The sequence below is a fragment of the Rhinoraja longicauda genome, chromosome 13 (genome assembly GCF_053455715.1).
Source record: "Rhinoraja longicauda isolate Sanriku21f chromosome 13, sRhiLon1.1, whole genome shotgun sequence".
Classification (NCBI taxonomy): domain Eukaryota; kingdom Metazoa; phylum Chordata; class Chondrichthyes; order Rajiformes; family Arhynchobatidae; genus Rhinoraja; species Rhinoraja longicauda.
In genome coordinates this window covers 495,257-514,966 of record NC_135965.1, presented here as the reverse complement: position 1 = coordinate 514,966, position 19,710 = coordinate 495,257, and the positions used below count along the sequence as shown (strand labels likewise).

Genomic DNA, 19,710 nt, shown 5'->3' with positions numbered 1-19,710 from the left:
ATTTTATGTTTCTATAAGATCCCCCCTCAGTCTTCTAAATTCCAGCGAGTACAAGCCCAGTCTATCCAGTCTTTCCTCATATGCAAGTCCCGCCATCCCAGGGATTAATCTGGTGAACCTTCTCTGTACTCCCTCTAAGGCAAGAACATCTGTCCTCAGGTTAGGAGACCAAAACTGCACACAATACTCCAGGTGCGGTCTCACCAAGGCCCTGTACAACTGCAGCAGAACCTCCCTGCTCCTAAACTCAAATCCTCTTGCTATGAATGCCAACATACCATTCACTTTCTTCACTGCCTGCTGCACCTGCATGCTTGCTTTCAATGACTGGTGCACCATGACACCCAGGTCACGTTGCATCTCCCCTTCTCCCAATCGGTCACCATTCAGGTAATACTCTGCTTTCCTGTTCTTGCCGCCAGAGCTGCGGTCCCAGCACCAAGCCTTGCGGTAGCCCACTAGTCACTGCCTGCCATTCTGAAAGGGACCCATTTTTTCCCCACTCTTTGCTTTCTGTCTGTCATCCAATGTTCTATCCATGTCAGTACTCTACCGCTAATACCATGTGCTCTAATTTTGCCCACCAATCTCCTATGTGGGACCTTGTCGAAGGCTTTCTGAAAGTCGAGGTACACCACATCCACCGGCTCTCCCCTGTCAATTTTCCTAGTTACGTCCTCAAAAAATTCCAGAAGATTAGTCAAGCATGATTTCACCTTCGTAAATCCATGCTGACTCGGAACAATCCTGTTACGGCTATCCAAATGCTCTGCAATTTCGTCTTTTATAATTGACTCCAGCATCTTCCCCACCACTGATGTCAGACTAACTGGTCTATAATTTCCCGTTTTCTCTCTCCCTCCTTTCTTAAAAAGTGGGATAACATTAGCTACCCTCCAATCCACAGGAACTGACCCTGAATCTATAGAAGATTGGAAAATGATCACCAATGCGTCCACAATTTCTAGAGCCACCTCCTTAATTACCCTGGGATGCAGACCATCAGGCCCTGGGGATTTATCAGCCTTCAGTCCCATCAGTCTACCCAAAACTTTTTCCTGCCTAATGTGGATTTCCTCCAGTTCCTCCGTCACCCTAGGATCTCTGGCCACTAGAACATCTGGGAGATTGTTTGTATCTTCCTTAGTGAAGACAGATCCAAAGTACCGGTTCAACTCGTCTGCCATTTCCTTGTTCCCCATAATAAATTCCCCTGCTTCTGTCTTCAAGGGACCCACATTTCCCTTGACTATATTTTTCCTCTTCACATACCTAAAAAAGCTTTTACTATCCTCCTTTATATTATTGGCTAGTTTACCCTCGTACCTCATCTTTTCTCCCCGTATTGCCTTTTTAGTTATCTTCTGTTGCTCTTTACTATGTTATACTTCTTCTCTTTTATTTTTATGCTGTCCTTGACTTCCCTTGTCAGCCACGGGTGCCTCTTACTCCCTTTAGAATCTTTCCTCCTCTTTGGGATAAATTGATCCTGCAACTTCTGCATTATTCCCAGATTCCCATTATTGCTCACATATCACCCCACAGAAGTTGCCAAACTCTCAGCTGCTCATGTTGTGTGCAATGTATCCTCGCCTAGAACTGGTCCTAATGCCCCGGCCATCACAAGCCCATCCACTTGCACCACCTCCCAGTCACAGATGCTCCGCATCCTGCACTGTACACTCAGTAGCAGGTGCACTGTAATAATCCTGAACTCCGCCTGTGAAATGCTGCTTCCTAAACTGCTTGGTGATCACATAAAATCAGGAAATTGCCTAATGACCTTCTCCTGACGTTTCCGAGCTCCTTGCATCATGGGAACCCCTTCACCAGACTGACACCACTGACCTGTTGGCCTTGCCTGGGACACCTGTACCATGTAAATGATATTAAACACAACATGAAAGCCAATGGAGCAAAAGTCTTCTCGATCACCCTATCTACCTGTGACCCACAGAATTTGCTGTTGGCCTTTCCTGTGTCACCAGTACCATGTAAATGAACAATGATAAATGGAAGTAAACAATGCAAAAATGAACATGTCCATTTATGACATGATGGAAGGAATGTGATTGATGAATCAGCTGATGTTGGGACCAGGAACTCCACTTGTGGATCTCCACAGACAGGTCCTGGGACTCAGAAATTGACTTTCAAATGCCAACGTTATGACCTTGTGGACTCAATCCATTGGAACATTTCCCCTTCATACTCTGCTTTTTTAAGATCATATTTAGTGAAATGTAGTCTTGACGTTGACATTATAGTTTCGTCTCATTCCGCGATTGGCTCATTTGGCGCCTCTTGGTGGCATCATCGGTCAGTCTAGACCATCCACCACGGTGGAGACAAACATGAATGAAACACAAACTGCTGCCAAAACCCAGCCAGTCAGGCAGCATCTGCAGAGGGAAGCACAGAAAACATTTCATGTTGGGAACATTCTTCAATGACACACACTGACCCACACAGTGACACACACTGACCCAGACACACTGACCCAGACACACACTGACCCAGACACACACTGACCCAGACACACTTTGACACAGACAGTGACACACACTCTCCCAGACAGTGACACACACTGACCCAGTAACACACACTGACCCAGACACACACTGACCCAGACACACACTGACCCAGACACACTGACCCAGACAGTGACACACACTGACCCAGACACATACTGACCCAGACACACACACACACTGACCCAGACACACATTGACCCAGACACACACACTGACCCAGACACACACTGACCCAGACACACACACTGACCCAGACACACACTGACCCAGAGACACACACTGACCCAGACAGTGACAAACACTAACCCAGACAGTGACACACTGACCCAGAGACACACTGACCCAGACAGTGACACACACTGACCCAGACACACACTGACCCAGAGACACACACTGACCCAGACAGTGACACACACTGACCCAGACACACACACTGACCCAGACACACACACTGACCCAGACCATCAGCTGCACTAAAGGGCCTGTCCCACTTCGGCGATTTTAAGGCGACTGCCGGTGACTAGGCTGTCACCAACAGTTCGCTGGGGTGTCGCGGGCATGATCGTGAGGAGTCTTCCAAGAATCGTAGTGGATCTCAGCGTGTTGCTGAGAAATCATCCGGTGTGAAATTTCTCGACGACAGCTGGCTTGTCGCCAGGTATCGTTGCTTATTGTGGTCGTTGTCGCATGCTGTCCCCAGGTTTGCTAGGTTCTCTTCCTAATCAGATGTGCAGCACTTTGGTCAATGTGGGTTGTTTTTAAATGTGCTATACAAATAAAATTGACTTGACTTGACTTGACTTAGATGCATTTAAAAGCACATAATATTAAAATAAGTAAAGTCATTTCAAGATACCATAAAATGCTTGTGTTTAGCCAATTTATTTACCATCAGGACATTTGACAGGTAGATTGGAGGCGACAGTTTGACGGTCAGGTAAGCGTGGGGATTTTCACGATGTTTTTGGCCTCAGCCATTACATTTAAAGTGGGCTCCAAACCCAGATATGCAACCCAGAAACCAGATATGCATCTCCCGTACATTTTCAAAGAAAGCCCACACACTTTTCACAAAAATCCACTGAGCCACTTAATTTTTTTTAGTGAGGCCCACCGGAAATTGGAGGAACAGCACCTCATATTTCGCCTGGGCAGTTTGCAGCCTGGTGGTATGAACGTTGACTTCTCCAACTTTAGATAGTTCCTCTGTCCCTCTCTTCCCCTCCTCCTTCCCAGATCTCCCTCTATCTTCCTGTCTCCACCTATATCCTTCCTTTGTCCCGCCCCCCTGACATCAGTCTGAAGAGGGGTCTCGACCCCAAACGTCACCCATTCCTTCTCTCCCGAGATGCTGCCTGACCTGCTGAGTTACTCCAGCATTTTGTGAACACATTAAAAAAAAAATTAATACAGCTATTAGTAAACTGGAAGTCAATCCAGTTTATGCCTTGTTACAGTGAAGCTTGGTTTTCAAGTAACCCATACAAGATGTTATAGTTCAAAACTCTCAAGTACTTACCGACTTGTCAGTGATTTCAGCGAAAATTAGGACGCCGGAGAAGCATTGACAGCGCGGGAATTTTCGTGGTGTTTCAGAAGACGGTGTCATCTCGACCTGACCCGGCATTGTCGTCGGGTAAAAGAAAAGTTCGGCGATCTGCTACGACTTTGACAGTCGCCAAAAAAAATCGCCTTAGTGGGACAGGCCCTATTTACAATGTTATGATTTTAATCAGATAATGAAGTTGCTAAAGTTTACTTTAGAGATACAGCGCGGAAATAGGCCCATGGACAGTGTGCACTAACACTATTGTACACACTAGGGGCAATTTTCAATTTTGCTAAAGCCAATTAACCTACAAGCCTCGACGTCTATGGAGTGTGGGGGAAAGCGGGGCACCCGGAGAAAACCCACGCGGTCACAGTGAGAACGAACAGACTGCACTGATTGTCAGGATCGGTCAATGGCGCTGAAAGACAGCAACTCCACCGCTGCGCTGCTGTGCCGTCCAAAGTTCCCAAAGAAGGATCTTGATCGGTAGAGGTTATTTGGGAAGTTGCCTGGAGCCTGGCGCTATAGAAATGAAAGTTTGCTATTCTGTGCTAAATACCGTTGGTTTTATACGTGGGGTGGCTGGTGAGAATACACTGCTATGTGCCCATGAAACCTCTCACGATGGTGCTGGGATCAGTCTTACTTTCAAAGCAACAACTGGTTATTATCATGAAAGAACATTTGGCTTCAAAGCAGTCTGATGCCATTGACTAACAATGGGGTGGGTATGAGCTGAGCAAAGACTGAACGACGCGTTTACTTGTGGTGGCAGATGAAGGAGTAGATCACACGCCGAGTTCACAGCTACAATAGCGCGCCAGCTCCTTGGAATTAATGAGATCAGAAATGACAAAAGTAATATTATCCATGCTCCTTGATGTTCTTCTGACACGATTGTCTCCTCACACAGATGATTAGCATATATAATAAAATGATCTAAAGTTATTCTTGAAAAAAAGAAAGAGCTTGCCATTTATAGACTATTTACCAGCTCCAAACTCCCCGACACACCTTGTATTTAATGAATGTTTGTGGAGTGTAGTTGGCATTGTATCACCACTTCATCTGTTGCAGGTACCTGCGGAGGTGCTCACGGGTGCGACCACTGCCCAATTCAGGGGGTGCCCTCCACAGGTCATGTGCATGAGATTAGATCCGTTTATCTGCTGTGAACTGGGTATCCAGTCGTCAACCATGAACAACATGGGCTGCACTCCACCACAGCCTAGTCCCCCAGCAAGGACCAGTCTTGGTTCAGTGAAGGGTGCGGAAGAGCAAAGCAGCATCAGCATCAGATGCATCTGAAGAAGGGTCTCGACTCGAAACGTCACCCATTCCTTCTCTCCCGAGATGCTGCCCGACCCGCTGTTACTGCAGCATTGTGTGTCTACCTTTAGTTTTAACCAGCATCTGCAGTTTTCTTTTCCTACACATCAGATGCATCTTGTTCTATTGTAGTTGAACAAGTCGTTGGTGAGGACGCATTCGGAGTATTATGTTCAGTTTTGGTCACCTTGCTACAGGAAAGATGCCTTTAAGCTGTATACTGAGTAGGGATTCATGTGGATGTTGTCAGGACCTGAGGGCCTGAGATATTGGGAGCAGTTGGGAAGGCTAGGATTTTATTGAGAGCCATGGAATACTGCAGCACAGACAAACCCTTCAGCCCAACTTGCTCAGGCCGACCGAGATGCCCCATCTACAATAGCCCCACCTGCCCGGTTTGGCCCATATCCCTCCATGAACTTGTCCAAATGTCTTTTAAATGTTGTTCTAGTACTTCCTTCAACAACTTCTTTGGCAGCTCGTTCTACATACCCACTGTGTGAAAGAACTGTCCCTCAGGTTCCTGTTAAATCTTTCCCCTCTCACCTTGAACCTATGTGTTAGTTTAGTTTAGTTTAGTTTACAGATACAGCGCGGAAACAGGCCCTTTCGGCCCACCGGGACCGCACCGAAAAACACTATCCTACACCCACGAGGGACATGTTTTATATTTACCAAGCCAATTAACCTGCATACCTGTATGTCTTTGGGGGTGTGGGAGGAACCCGAAGATCTCGGGAAAAAACCCACGCAGGTCACGGGAAGAATGTACAAACTCCGTACAGACAGCACCCGTAGTCGGGATCAAACCCAGGTCTCCGGCGCTGCATTCGCTGTAAGGCAGCAACTCTACCGCTGCGCCCCGTCCTCTGGACCCTGATTCCCCTACTCTGGATAAAAGACTGAATTCACCCTATCTGTCTTCATGATTTTATACACATCTATAAGATCACCTCTCAACCTCCTACGCTCCAAGGATTAAAGTCCCACCCCTGCCCAATCTCTGCTTATAGCTGAGGCGCTCAAGTTCTGACAACATCCCTGAACTCTTTCCATCTTCACAACATCCTTCCAATAGCACGGTGATGGAAACTCAACATAATACACAACATCCTTCCAATTGCACGGTGATGGAAACTCGACACAATACACAATATTCCGACTGACTTGTATACACTGGAGTTTAGAAGGATGAGAGGGGATCTTATCGAAACGTATAAGATTATTAAGGGGTTGGACACATTAGAGGCAGGAAACATGTTCCCAATGTTGGGGGAGTCCAGAACCAGGGGCCACAGTTTAAAAATAAGGGGTAGGCCATTTAGAACAGAGATGAGGAAAAACTTTTTCAGTCAGAGAGTTGTGAATCTGTGGAATTCTCTGCCTCAGAGGGCAGTGGAGGCCAATTCTCTGAATACATTCAAGAGAGAGCTAGATAGAGCTCTTAAGGATAGCGGAGTCAGGGGGTATGGGGAGAAAGCAGGAACGGGGTACTGATTGAGAATGATCAGCCATGATCACATTGAATGGCGGTGCTGGCTCGAAGGGCGAATGGCCTCCTCCTGCACCTATTGTCTATTGTCTATTGTCTATTGATGTACTCAAATGTACCGAAAGCCTTCTTGACCACCCTAACCATACTGTGACGCCACTTTCAGGGAACTAAATGTAAATGTAAAAAACCTTTATTGTCACTACACAAAGTACAGCGAAATTAAAGCAGTCCAGGTGATGCAATCACACACAGCAGACAGTACAAAGAATAAACCTTTATAAACTATGTACCTGGTCCCTCTGTTCTACAACATTCCCCAGGCCCTTCTGTGCCTCACTCCCCAGGCCTAGTTCTACAATTGTCGCCAGAACTCTGCCATTCACTTTGAAGATCCTACCCTGGTTTGGCTTCCCGAAATGTAACGCCTTGCAGTTATCTGCATTTAAATTTCATTCATTATTCCTCAGTCCAATTGTCTTCTTTGTTGGTGACCCGGGGGATGAGGAGAATAATAGGGCGAATGCGCAGATTCTTTTCTCCAGGGTCGGGAGATCAAGAACATTGGTTCAATGTGAGGGGGGGAAGATCTAATAGGAAACTGGGAACAAGTTTATCACACTGGATATATGGAACGGGCTGCCAAAGGAGATATTTGAGGCATGTACAATAGCCATATTTAAAACACATTTGGACAGGAACATGGATAGGAAAAGTTTAGAGGCATATGAACCAAACGCAGGCAGTTGGGACGAGCTTGGCCGGGGTGTCTTGACAGGTATGGACGAGTTGGGCTGAAGGGCCTGTTTCTGATTCTATCTCAATAAGCGGAGTGGCGACCTGCAGAGGTCTGCGCAGTGTGTGGCGGTAACCGCGTTTTGGACGTTTCCAGACGTGTCCTAGCACTGAAGTTCCGAGGTCCGACCGTTTCCAGTGCGACGCGGCAGCGGCACAGGAGGGCATTGGTCGGGCCGAAGAGATCTCTGGGATGGTCAGTGGGGCTGGTTCCGAACTGAGGCGGCAGCTGCCTGCGGGAGAGGGGTAGTTGTTTGCTGCGTGGAACAGAGACTATATTCTACTCTCTGTATCGTTCCATTTGCTCTACCTATTGCACCTGTGTTTGGTGGCTGTATTTATGTAACAAGTACCGATCTGATCTGATATAATGCAAAACAAAGCGTTCCACTGCACGCGGTACACGGGACAATAATGCACCTGAACCAGAAACAATCATTGCCCTGGATTCACGTCGCGGGCAAGATTAATAGTCATCAGGTAATGAATCCCCCCCGCCCCGCTACGTAGCACAGTACAGGACAGAATTTGAAGAAGGGTTCCGAATTTCAACCAAGCCCAGACACTAACTATTCCTCGATCACCAACTGTAAGGGGATTGTTGCCCTGACTGGTGACATCAGCGGGCTTGGACCACCTGGAGACCAGGCGCCGTTGGGGACAGGGATGGGGGGCGAGGAGTTGGCCCAGCCCCACCAATCCTGTGCCCAATGCACCACGTCCCCGCATACCTGCCCCGCCGATTTGACAGGGGCAACGTGCGCGTCACCTGTTCCGGTGGCGATGGCTGTGACTCACACCCGGAATGCAGAGAGATTACGCGTTGTGCGTCCCAGGTCACTCTGTACGTTGGCAGATCAACGATGTGTAATAGTTGGGAGGCTGTGCGAGTGGGGGATCACCACACACCAATAGGGTCACGACCCTTTGGGTACAATGGTGGGCAGGCTGCCGCACTTGTAGAAACACCGAGCGCAGGGGCCGCAGAAAGAAAGCTCAACGTTGTGTCAGACATTGAGCCGCGGCTCCGGGTGAGGACATCCATCGGGTGCCCGCACCCACCGCATCTGTACTGGACAGTGCGGAGCTGCACTCTTCGCCGCCGCGCTGAATCAGAGCTCCATGTTTCACTCGCTGTTTGCAAGAAAGGCCCAAGTGTATTTTACCTGCGCGACGCTGAAACATTCCAGGAAAGATGCTCAACAAATATTACACTTTCAAACTTAAATTTTATTGCAACATATCAAATGAAAAATAGTGCCTCTTGGAGCAGCGCGAACGCGACTCTACACAATTCACAAGCCCGATCGGACACGTACAAGTCAAAATTAACATCTCCGACACAATATCTCTATACAGATCTGCTGCTGTTTGGTTCAGACCGAGCAGGTGAACGTGTGCCGATCATGGGGCAAACATGGGCCAGGAATGGGCTAGTAATAGACCAGTGACGGCTAGTAATAGACCAGTAATGGGCCAGGAATGGACCAATAACGGCGATCTCAGAGAATTAACAGGATGTGAAGGTTTTCCAGAAGAAATTCTTGCAGCCGGCTTTGCGCTCCCTCTGCGCCAGATTTGGGTTGACGGATCTCTCCAGTTCCATCCTCACCTCGTTCTCTTGCGCCGCTCGGGAAACGTCGTCGTCTTCCAGCGCTTGGTTCTCGGCGTTCGCCAGCTCGGCGAGGAGTTGGGCCAGAGAATACTCGGCCAGATCCTAGAGACAAGGAACAGGCGTTAATCGCGATCCCCGCAATCCGCGCCCAGACCGACTGAGGTGGCGCAGCAGCGGAGAAACGCTCCGCAAACTCCAGACCACGGAGCCGCGCCGGGCTTGCCCGTTCCAGCCACGCCACCGATCCCAGTTCGTGTCCAGGTGCCCACCCTTCCGCTACCGTCGGCCCTGAAGGACACGAGCGCAATGTTTCTATCCCTCTGCTGTTCGGAGACGCTGCTGTTAAACGCATCCGTGGCTGAGAGTAAATAGGGATTCGGTGCAGGAAGGCAGAGGCTATGAAGGGGCCGAGTGGCCGCTCCGACTCCTATCTCGTTTGTTCTTACTCGGAGCAAGGAAATAGCGGTGCGTTGATAGTTTGGGGCTGCGAGGTAACTGGGGAGGTGCGGGAAGGGACGCAAATGTAGTTGAACCTGGAGACTGCCAGAGTCCCGGGAAAATCTGGAAACCTGCAACTGAGCGATGGAGACGCCGGAGGGGCAGGTACTGGAATCGAGGCACAAACACTCTGCTGGAGCAGCACATTGTGGATTGGAGTAGATAGTTGACTGGTGAAGGGAACACCTGTCTCCCCCACCCCTCTCCCCTCCACACTCCCGGGACATGCTATGGACTGGCAGCGCCCAGAACCGACGGGCTACGGCGCCGAGTGTGGGGTCGGAGACGGGACAGGTTGGCATCAGGTCGCCCGGCTTCGGGAACTACCGAAGGATGGCGGGTACTTTGAAGGGGCGCAGGTGGGAGAAGCGCCTTCGCACGGGTCTGTGAACCGGGCGATCCGCGGGAACGCGCTGGTTCCAAACCTTCCCGATCCGATCTGATCCAGTTACAACCCCGGAGCAGCGTGTCTGCCAACGGTACAGTTACTGTGACAACACTCAGACAACCCGGGACAGGGAGGCTCTGCCGAGTGCCGGCGTGAAGCGCAACTGTCGGCACCTTTGCCCCAACTACTGGCGACCTGCTTCTTACCGCTTTGCCCCTGGAGCCGGCGGCCAGTTTCTGGAACATTCTGCGGTAGCTGCTGTCTGTGGGCGCTGCGCCGACGGTCAGTACCGCCACGGCGATGGTGAGGAGGGCGAGAGCGCAATGGACACGACGGCACCACATCTCGGCAGGAATACAGACAAGCTGAAGCAGTTGTCGGTGATCAAGTTCAGCACTGGCGATGTGTGAACAGCTCCGCCTCGCCGTCCTTTTAAACCGCTCTCACCCCGGATCAACGTCATGGGGCGGCTCCCCGGGGAGCAAGAGCGGTTTACGCACACTCCTGTCACATTGTCCGACCTGTGATTCCAGGTGACGGAGACTGAGATAAAGCTGCCTTATCGCGCCGGGCAGTTGGTCCTCTGATGTGTTGGAGCCGCTCCATCGCCAATGAAAGCAGGCGATAGTGGAAACGTGGATAGTGGACAGGCGATAGTGCACATTGTGGATGCGTGCGCTCGGAATGATTTAAGTTTGATTGATGACATTTCAATAATGCAACATAACCGTGTGCTTCTGTGAAATTGATACAAAGACATGCGGAAGAATCCTTGCCCACCCTTTCGTCAGTTTCCATCGTTTTGTTCTCGTTGTGGGCTTTTCTCTACAGTAGATGAATAGGGTCTTTCATGACCAGTTTTTAGATAAGTACGCTGCGGTTCATGATCGGCCGTGGGCGGTCGGGATCTTGAATGTGCAAACACCGAGAGTCGTGGGATCAAAGATCAGCGAAGCTGAGCGGGTAACTGCCATTGATTACTAAGTGTATCGGGCATTAGGAACAGGCTTGGCTGGTGTAGGACCAGACTCATTGAATAAACTGCATGGAAACTGGTCCTTCGTCTATGCCGACCAAGTCGTGCAGAATTATCACAATAAAAACATGGTTTGCAAGTGTCCTGATATCAATGAAACCTGGTATTGGAATGACCCTCCACCATGGTCATACAAGCACAGAATATGTGGAGGGCAGCGATGCTCGGGGCAATGTGCGGGCGCTGCGGGTGCGGGTTTCATGCCCAGAGTCAAGGCCACAACCACCGACCCTTCACCCAACGCCCAACCCGTTCCCACTGCGCTTGCCTGAATCCTGTCTCACACAGAGCAGGCGGCTCAGTTTTACCGCCCCCGACCTGGCGCCAGGGGCCCGGGGGGGATATGAAGGCTTTTCCCAGAGGAAGGATTCGGGACTTGCAGGACCCCCATCCATGTCAGGCCGATGGCTGCTGCAGACGGGGGTCTTTAGGTTTCGGGCAGGTCGGTGCTGAATTATCCCAATAAAAACCCTGACTGGAATCTCAAATTATTTAATCTAAAACACAAAGTGCAGGAAGAACTCAGTGGGTCGGGCAGCACCTATGGAGAGAATGGACAGACCGGGACACACTTCAGACTCTTTTGGTGAAGATTGCAGCTGTGACGACTGTCAGAACTCCCATTCCTTCGCCCCATCGCTGTATGGGACTATCCCTAAAACTCAGCACGGGACAAATACCGAGAACAAGAGCGAGCTGCAGTCTACGAATTATATTCCCACTCTCAGCAAAAAGAACGATAAAATTAAATTCTGGATATAAAACAGATGCTGGAAATGTGAGATAAAACAGAATATATTCGGGCGGTGCTAGTCGGACAGGCAGCGTTTATGCCGAGGAAAGCCCGAGGCGGCCGTGTAGCCCCCGGACTGGGCACGAACATCACCGGCGCCCCCAGAGTCCGTCACATTACGGGAACTTTCAGCGTTTGAAGTGGTAATAAATTCAAATGTGAGGTGTTTCAGAACTGCTTCGAGCCAAGTTAAAGCTTCGCGAAATGAAACAAACGTGTGTGTGTGGTGGGTGGGGGTGGGGTGGGGGGGGGGGGGGGGGGAGGGGGTTGGGGTGAGTGCGAGGGGCTATGGGGTTAGCATCTGAGAGGGTCGGCGTGGCGACCGCAGTCCGGACCGCTGTTCGCAGTGACTTTGCTTCAAACCCGCAGCATTATTCTGCAGGAACGGAGCGTGTCAGGCCGCTGAGTATCCTTGAATACATCAAACCATCATTGTTGTTTAGTTGTCATGTGTTTTGAGAAGATAGTGTGCGCCTATTATCGTGAGCAGACTCCGTCTCCTCCAGCGTCGCTGCAGGCACGGCCGGGCGGAGCCGGCAATGGTTGCGGTGCTAAACCGGCGGCTCGGGGGCTCGGTGCGGGGGAGAGCGCGGGGGCGGGGAGGGGGCGCGGGGGCGGGGTCGCGTGTGGGGTCGGGGCGAGGGTTCAGGGCGGGGGTGGCGGGGGAGGGGTCGGGTAGGGGTGCGGAGTTGGGGCGGGGTCGGGGTGGGGTCGGGGGAAGCGGGGTCGGGTACCGTGGTCTCGTCGGGGCAGGGTGCGGGGTGGGGGTGGAGGGTGCGGGTGTGGTGGAGTCGTGCCGGAATGCGGGGTCGCAGCTGGGTGACGGGTCGGGGAAGCGGGGGGGGGGGGGGGGGGTCGCGGGGTGGGGTCGTGCCAGAATGCTGGGTGACACGGGTCGGGGCAGGATCGGGGGTGGCGGGGGTGGTGGTGTCGGGGCCAGGGCGCTAGTGGCGCCTCTCCCTCCGGCCAGCCACGATGGTGCGGGCACCGCCACACATTGCATCGGAACTGGCATTTATCACAATGACGACTGTCAGCTAGGATAGCCGCGCTGGGCCGAACCATCTAATTCTGTTCTGACTCGGCAGATTATGACATGGACCCTCCCCCTCCCCCTGTTTCTTACCCAGAGATCTATCGCTGAATCCGACTAACAACGTGGTCCGGAGCCGCGGACCCAGATTGAATGGTCAGGACTGTTTAAACTGACCATCATGGTCAGAACACTCCGCGAGTCGGGCAGCATCGGCATGGAGTGGACGAGCTTGTGTACCGCATAGACCACTCTCACCTTACACCAGGCAGAGGAAGTTAGCAAACCACGGCCATGTTCAAACGTTGAACTATTGGTGAGCTGGGTAAAGACGCAAACAGCTTTGGGCCTGAGGTCGCTCAGACCGCACCCTCTCCGGACCCGAACCTGGGACTCGCCCACCGCACCGGGAAAGCAAACGTCCTCTAGACCAGCGTTTATTCCCCATCATTAACTCCTCTCGGGAGGATGCGCCTACTTGAGGAACATAAGAAATAGGGAAGGCCACTCGGCCCTGGCGTGTGCTTTCCCAGCCATGAAGATTCTGGCCGGACCATCACCCCATTACCCGCCCAATCCCTTGTCCCAAAGTTCCCTCCATGTCTAACCCCCTGTCGGCCCGTGACTCGTTCACACCCAGCGCCTGTCTCTGCGCTCCCCGTGGCCGGAGAATTACTCACATCTACTGGGTAAAGGAATCTCTAACCTGAGTGGCCGGTTATTATGAGGCAATGACCCTGGTCCGTAACCTCCAGGGTAAAGGAAACATTCCCATGTTTAACCCGGCCTGAATTCTGAATTTATCAGTGAGCGCGTCTCTTATTCCTCGTCAGGGGTATGTGGACCGGAGTAGATTCTTTGCTGGCGGCCATGGGCTGGATGTTAGCTAGACCACTCTCACTGCCCTATAGACCACTATCACCGCCCCATAGACCACTATCACCGCCCCATAGACCACTATCACCGCCCCATAGACCACTATCACCGCCCCATAGACCACTATCACCGCCCCATAGACCACTATCACCGCCCCATAGACCACTCTCACTGCCCCATAGACCACTCTCACTGCCCCATAGACCACTCTCACTGCCCCATAGACCACTATCACCGCCCCATAGACCACTCTCACCGCCCCATAGTCCACTATCACCGCCCCATAGACCACTCTCACTGTCCTATAGACCACTCGCACTGTCCCATAGACCACTCTCACCGCCCCATAGACCACTCTCACCGCCCCATAGACCACTCTCACTGCCCCATAGACCACTCTCACTGCCCCATAGACTCTCACCGCCCCATAGACCACTCACACCGCCCCATAGACCACTCACACCGCCCCATAGACCACTCACACCGCCCCATAGACCACTCACACTGCCCTATAGACCACTCTCACTGCCCCATAGACCACTATCACCGCCCCATAGACCACTCTCACTGCCCCATAGACCACTCTCACTGCCCCATAGACTCTCACCGCCCCATAGACCACTCACACCGCCCCATAGACCACTCACACCGCCCCATAGACCACTCTCACTGCCCCATAGACCACTCTCACTGCCCCATAGACTCTCACCGCCCCATAGACCAATCTCACTGCCCCATAGACTCTCACCGCCCCATAGACCACTCTCACTGCCCCATAGACTCTCACCGCCCCATAGACCACTCTCACCGCCCCATAGACCACTCTCACTGTCCCATAGACCACTCTCACCGTCCCATAGACCACTCTCACCGCCCCATAGACCACTCTCACCGCCCCATAGACCACTCTCACCGCCCCATAGACCACTCACACCGCCCCATAGACCACTCACACCGCCCCATAGACCACTCTCACTGCCCCATAGACCACTCACACCGCCCCATAGACCACTCTCACTGCCCCATAGACCACTCTCACTGCCCCATAGACTCTCACCGCCCCATAGACCACTCTCACCGCCCCATGGACCACTCTCACTGCCCTATAGACCACTCTCACCGCCCCATAGACCACTCTCACCGCCCCATAGACCACTCTCATTGTCCCATAGACCACTCTCACCGTCCCATAGACCACTCTCACTGCCCCATAGACCACTCTCACTGTCCCATAGACCACTCTCACTGCCCCATAGACCACTCTCACCGTCCCATAGACCACTCTCACCGCCCCATAGACCACTCTCACCGCCCCATGGACCACTCCCACCGCCCCATAGACCACTCTCACCGCCCCATAGACCACTCTCACTGTCCCACAGACCACTCTCATCGCCCCATGGACCACTCTCACCGCCCCATGGACCACTCTCACTGTCCCATAGACCACTCTCACCGCCCCATGGACCACTCTCACTGCCTGTGGACCACTCTCACCGCCCCATGGACCACTCTCACCGCCCCATAGACCACTCTCACCGCCCCATGGACCACTCTCACCGCCCCACAGACCACTTTCACTGCCTATGGACCACTCTCACCGCCCCATGGGCCACTCACACTGCCCCATGGTCCACTCCAACGGTCCCAAGAACCACTCTCACTGTTCCATAGACCACTCCTACTGCCCTGCGGACCGAACGCACTGCCCCATGGACCACTCTCACTGTCCATAGACACCCACTCCCCCGAGTATAGCAGCAAAGAGGTCCTTCTGCAGTTGTCTAGGGCCCTGGTGAGACCACATCTGGAGTATTGTGTGCAGTTTTGGTCTCCTAATTTGAGGAAGGACATCCTTGCTATTGAGGCAGTGCAGCGTAGGTTCACGAGGTTAATCCCCGGGATGGCGGGACTGTCATATGAGGAAAGCTTGGAAAGACTGGGCTTATATTCACTGGAGTTTAGAAGGATGAGAGGGGATCTTATAGAGACATATAAAATTATAAAATTATAAAAGGACTGAACAAGCTAGATGCAGGAAAAATGTTCCCAATGTTGGGGGAGTCCAGAACCAGTGGCCACAGTCTAAGAATAAAGGGGAGGCCATTTAAAACTGAAGTGAGAATAAACTTTTTCACCCAGAAAGTTGTGAATTTGTGGAATTCTGTGCCACAGAGGGCAGTGGAGGCTAATTCACTGGATGGATTTAAAATAGAGTTAGATAGAGCTCTCGGGGCTAGCGGAATCGAGGGATATGGGGAGAAGGCAGGCACGGGTTACTGATTGGGGATGATCAGCCATGATCACAATGAATGGCAGTGCTGGCTCGAAGGGCCAAATGGCCGCCTCCTGCACCTATTTTCTATGTTTCTATGTGTCTTGTAATGAGGGTGTACACGACACCCAGTTCCCAGCTCCAGCTGCCCGGCATAGATACGTTGGCCATTGGTCTGCAGGATGTCCACACCCGCTGACACTAACCAATATCCCCATCGTTCACAGATACCCACCCTTTCCGTTTCTTTGTGCTGAGGGTCAGCTTTGAGCGGGGAGTTCCCGGATTCGACCCGAATACTTAGAAAGGACCAGCGATGTCAGCAGGGTGTCTGGGGCCGTGGTTCCCAGCTGCTGCCGCTCATGTGTTCAGGTGGTAGGGGTTAGAGTCGAGTTGTCCGTGTACCGCCGAGCGTTTGGTGAACAGACCACATGGGAGGCACGTAGTGCTGGCAGTGGGGGGGGGGTCATCTTTAGGGCGGCGGATGGGGTCTTTATCCCGAATAGGGTTGAGCATTCTGAGAGTTGATGGTCTCTCTCGCGATCCAAGTGAGGATCGTTCCCCCATCTGGTGCTTTGCCGAAGGTGAGCGGAGCGTAGGGAACGGACTGGAGGTCTGGTCAGAACTGCCAGCCGGTGAGTCGGTGGCCGCAAGTTCCCAGCTCCCTCTGGCTCCCGCAAACACGTGGTTGTGTCGCTGTAGGTTGTTGAGCGGTGACGGCGATGTTTTTTAATGCCTTCTTGTCGTTCCTTACAGTGAAGACTGATGCCTTTAGTTAATTGTCCAGTTAGTCGTGCATTTTAAACAGTTGTGACCAGACCTCCACTCCGTTCCCGACGCTCCGCGCTCTGAACTCGGCTTCACTTTAACACCCCCTTCACTCCAGAAATGCACCCCAACACCAGCCTGGTTTCCGCATGAACACCTCTTGACGATTTCCCCATTTTTTTGCCCCAGAACTTCGCACATTTCCGGCATTTACATTTTTATTTCCCAGAAAACAAATTAGTCTGCTTTCTTGCCAATTGTAAAACCAGAGCTCACGTGTTAATTGAACAGTTTTGTGTTCTTGTTTGTTTACTGCAGAGCTCCTGAATTTTATTACCCGCGCCGCAACCCGGCTTCACAACCCAAGGGGGAGTTTAGGAAATTGATTTAGCTTTTTATTTGGTCCAAGTTGTGAGCAGAGGGGTCACCAGAACGGTGTGCTGCGCATCCCGGGTCCGGTGCAGGTCAAGGCGGGTCAAGGCAGGTCAAGGCAGGTCAAGGCGGGGAGTCGGTACTTGAACGGGTTTACGATGGTAACGTGCCGGCACCGGGCAGCCTAGCGCAGCCCCAGACCCCGAAGCGGAACCATCCCCTGAAAGTCAGTCTCAGCTCGAAACCACGATCTGCCGAATCTCACCGGCCAGTACCCAAGAGTGTAAACCGGAATCAAACCCTGGGTTAAGGAATGTAACCATTTTTTTTATTGCACAGAGAAAGAATAAAGACAGGAGTGATGGAGGTTCAATTTCCCCAAGGACAAACGCAAATGTGTATAGTCGGGCGGGTGGGTGTAGGGGCTGGTGGGGGCGCCGGGGTGGCGGGTGATGGGCGCCGGGGTGTAGGGGCGGGTGGGCAGGGTGGGCCCGGACGGGCGGTACACCGGGGTGTCCGGGCGGGGCTCCGCCTCGCTGTGTTAACACAATGTGTAGGTTTTCCAGAAGAAGTGTATACAATCCTTCCGCATCCTCGCTCCCGGCGGACCAGACTGGAGTTCAGGCGGTGTGTCGTATTCGGCTGGAATCACGGTGTCGGGGGAGGCCACTTGCCCGGCCTCGCCGCCGGCCTCGGCGACCACCCGGAGCAGACGGAGCACGGCGTCGTCCTGCGGGGGAAGCAATGATATGGGTTGAGTTGCAGCCGCCGACCACAGCGCCGTACACCGCGGCACCAAGTCCCTCCCTCCACAGCGCCGTACACCGCGGCTCAAAGCCCCCCCCCCCTCCACAGCGCCCTCCTTCCAAAGCGCCCCCTCCACAGCGCCCTCCCTCCTCAGCGCCGTACACCGCGGCACCAAGCTCTCCCTCCCTCCCTCCACAGCGCTGTACACCGCGGCTCCAAGCCCTCCCTCCACAGACGCTGCCCAACCAGCGGAGTTTGCCACCCTACTCCCTTCTACTTTAGAGTTACCCGGACAGGGTCGACCCGAATTACCACCTGAACATCCCCCAACCAGACCCAACTCTCCAACCTCACTCACTAACCCACTCAATCCACACAGCCCACTCCCACCTGCCCGTCTTTGGTCCATATCCCTCCAAACCTGTCCTATCCATGTACCTGTCTCACTGTTTCCTAAACGTTAGGATGGTCCCAGCCTCAACTCCCTCATCTAGCAGCTCGTTCCATGCACCCACCACCCGTTCTGTGAAAAAAATTACCCTTCAGATTCCCATCAAATCTTTTCTGCTTCACCATCAACCTATGTTCTCTGGTCCTCGGTGCACCTACTCTGGGCAAGAGACTCTGTGCATCTACACGATCTATTCCACTCATGATTTTATACAACTCTATAAGATCACCCGTCATCCTCCTCCGTTCCAAGAAATAGAGACCCAGCCTACTCAACCTCTCTCTCTCGCTCATACCCTCTAATCCTGGCTACCTCCTCATAAATCTTCTCTGTTCCCTTTCCAGCTTGACAACGTCTTTCCTATAACATGGCGCCCAGAACTGAACACAATACTCTAAATGCGGCCTCACCGACATCTTACACAACTGCAACATGACCTCCCATATTCAATACTCTGGCTGATGAAGGTCAATGTGCCAAACAACTTTTTGACCTCCTTATCTACCTGCGACTCGACCTTCAAGGAACTATGCACCTGCACTCCATATCCCTCTGTTCCACCAACACTACACAGAACCCTACCATTCACTGTGTAGGTCCTTAGACTTTCCAAAATACAACACCTCACATTTCTCTGTATTAAATTCCATTAACCATTCCTCCGCCCACCTGGCCAATCGATCAAGATCCTGCTGCAATTGTTCACAACCATCTTCACGATCTGCAAAACCACCCACTTTTGTGTCATCAGCAAACTTGCATAATCTTGCCATGGAGATTGATGTAGATGACAAACAGCAACGGGACCAGCACTGGACCCCGAGGCACCAGTCACAGGCCTCTAGTCAGAGAAACAACCCTCCATCATCACCATCTCCCTTCCACGAAGCCAATTTTAGAAACATAGAAAATAGGTGCAAGAGGAGGCCATTCGGCCCTTCGAACAAGCACCGCCATTCATTGTGATCATGGCTGATCATCCCCAATCAGTGACCCGTGCCTGCCTTCTCCCCATATCCCTTGATTCCACTAGCCCCTAGAGCTCTATCTAACTCTCTTTAAAATGCATCCAGTTTTCATTCAATTTTCTATAATAATAATAATAATAATTCATTTATTTTATATAGCGCCTTATCGCATGCTCAAAGCGCTTTAC

General features: G+C 52.0%; 1 protein-coding gene across 1 annotated transcript; it reads right to left on the bottom strand.

The window, feature by feature from the left end:
* Positions 1 to 8,917: 8,917 nt before the first annotated feature.
* On the bottom strand, positions 8,918 to 10,647 carry sst1.1 (somatostatin 1, tandem duplicate 1). Its single transcript, XM_078409827.1, has 2 exons — positions 10,410 to 10,647; positions 8,918 to 9,419 (listed from the first exon to the last, which is right to left on the bottom strand). The coding sequence occupies exons 1-2, from the start codon at positions 10,545 to 10,547 to the stop codon at positions 9,213 to 9,215; spliced, it is 345 nt and encodes a 114-aa protein (XP_078265953.1). The 5' UTR covers positions 10,548 to 10,647; the 3' UTR covers positions 8,918 to 9,212.
* Positions 10,648 to 19,710: the final 9,063 nt, after the last annotated feature.

Coding starts and splice junctions, on each gene's coding strand:
- sst1.1 (XM_078409827.1), bottom strand. CDS start 10,547: ATGTGGTGCCGTCGTGTCCATTGCGCTCTCGCCCTCCTCACCATCGCC. Junction 9,420..10,409: donor CCGGCTCCAGGGGCAAAGCG/GTAAGAAGCAGG, acceptor CCTTGTCTCTAG/GATCTGGCCGAGTATTCTCT.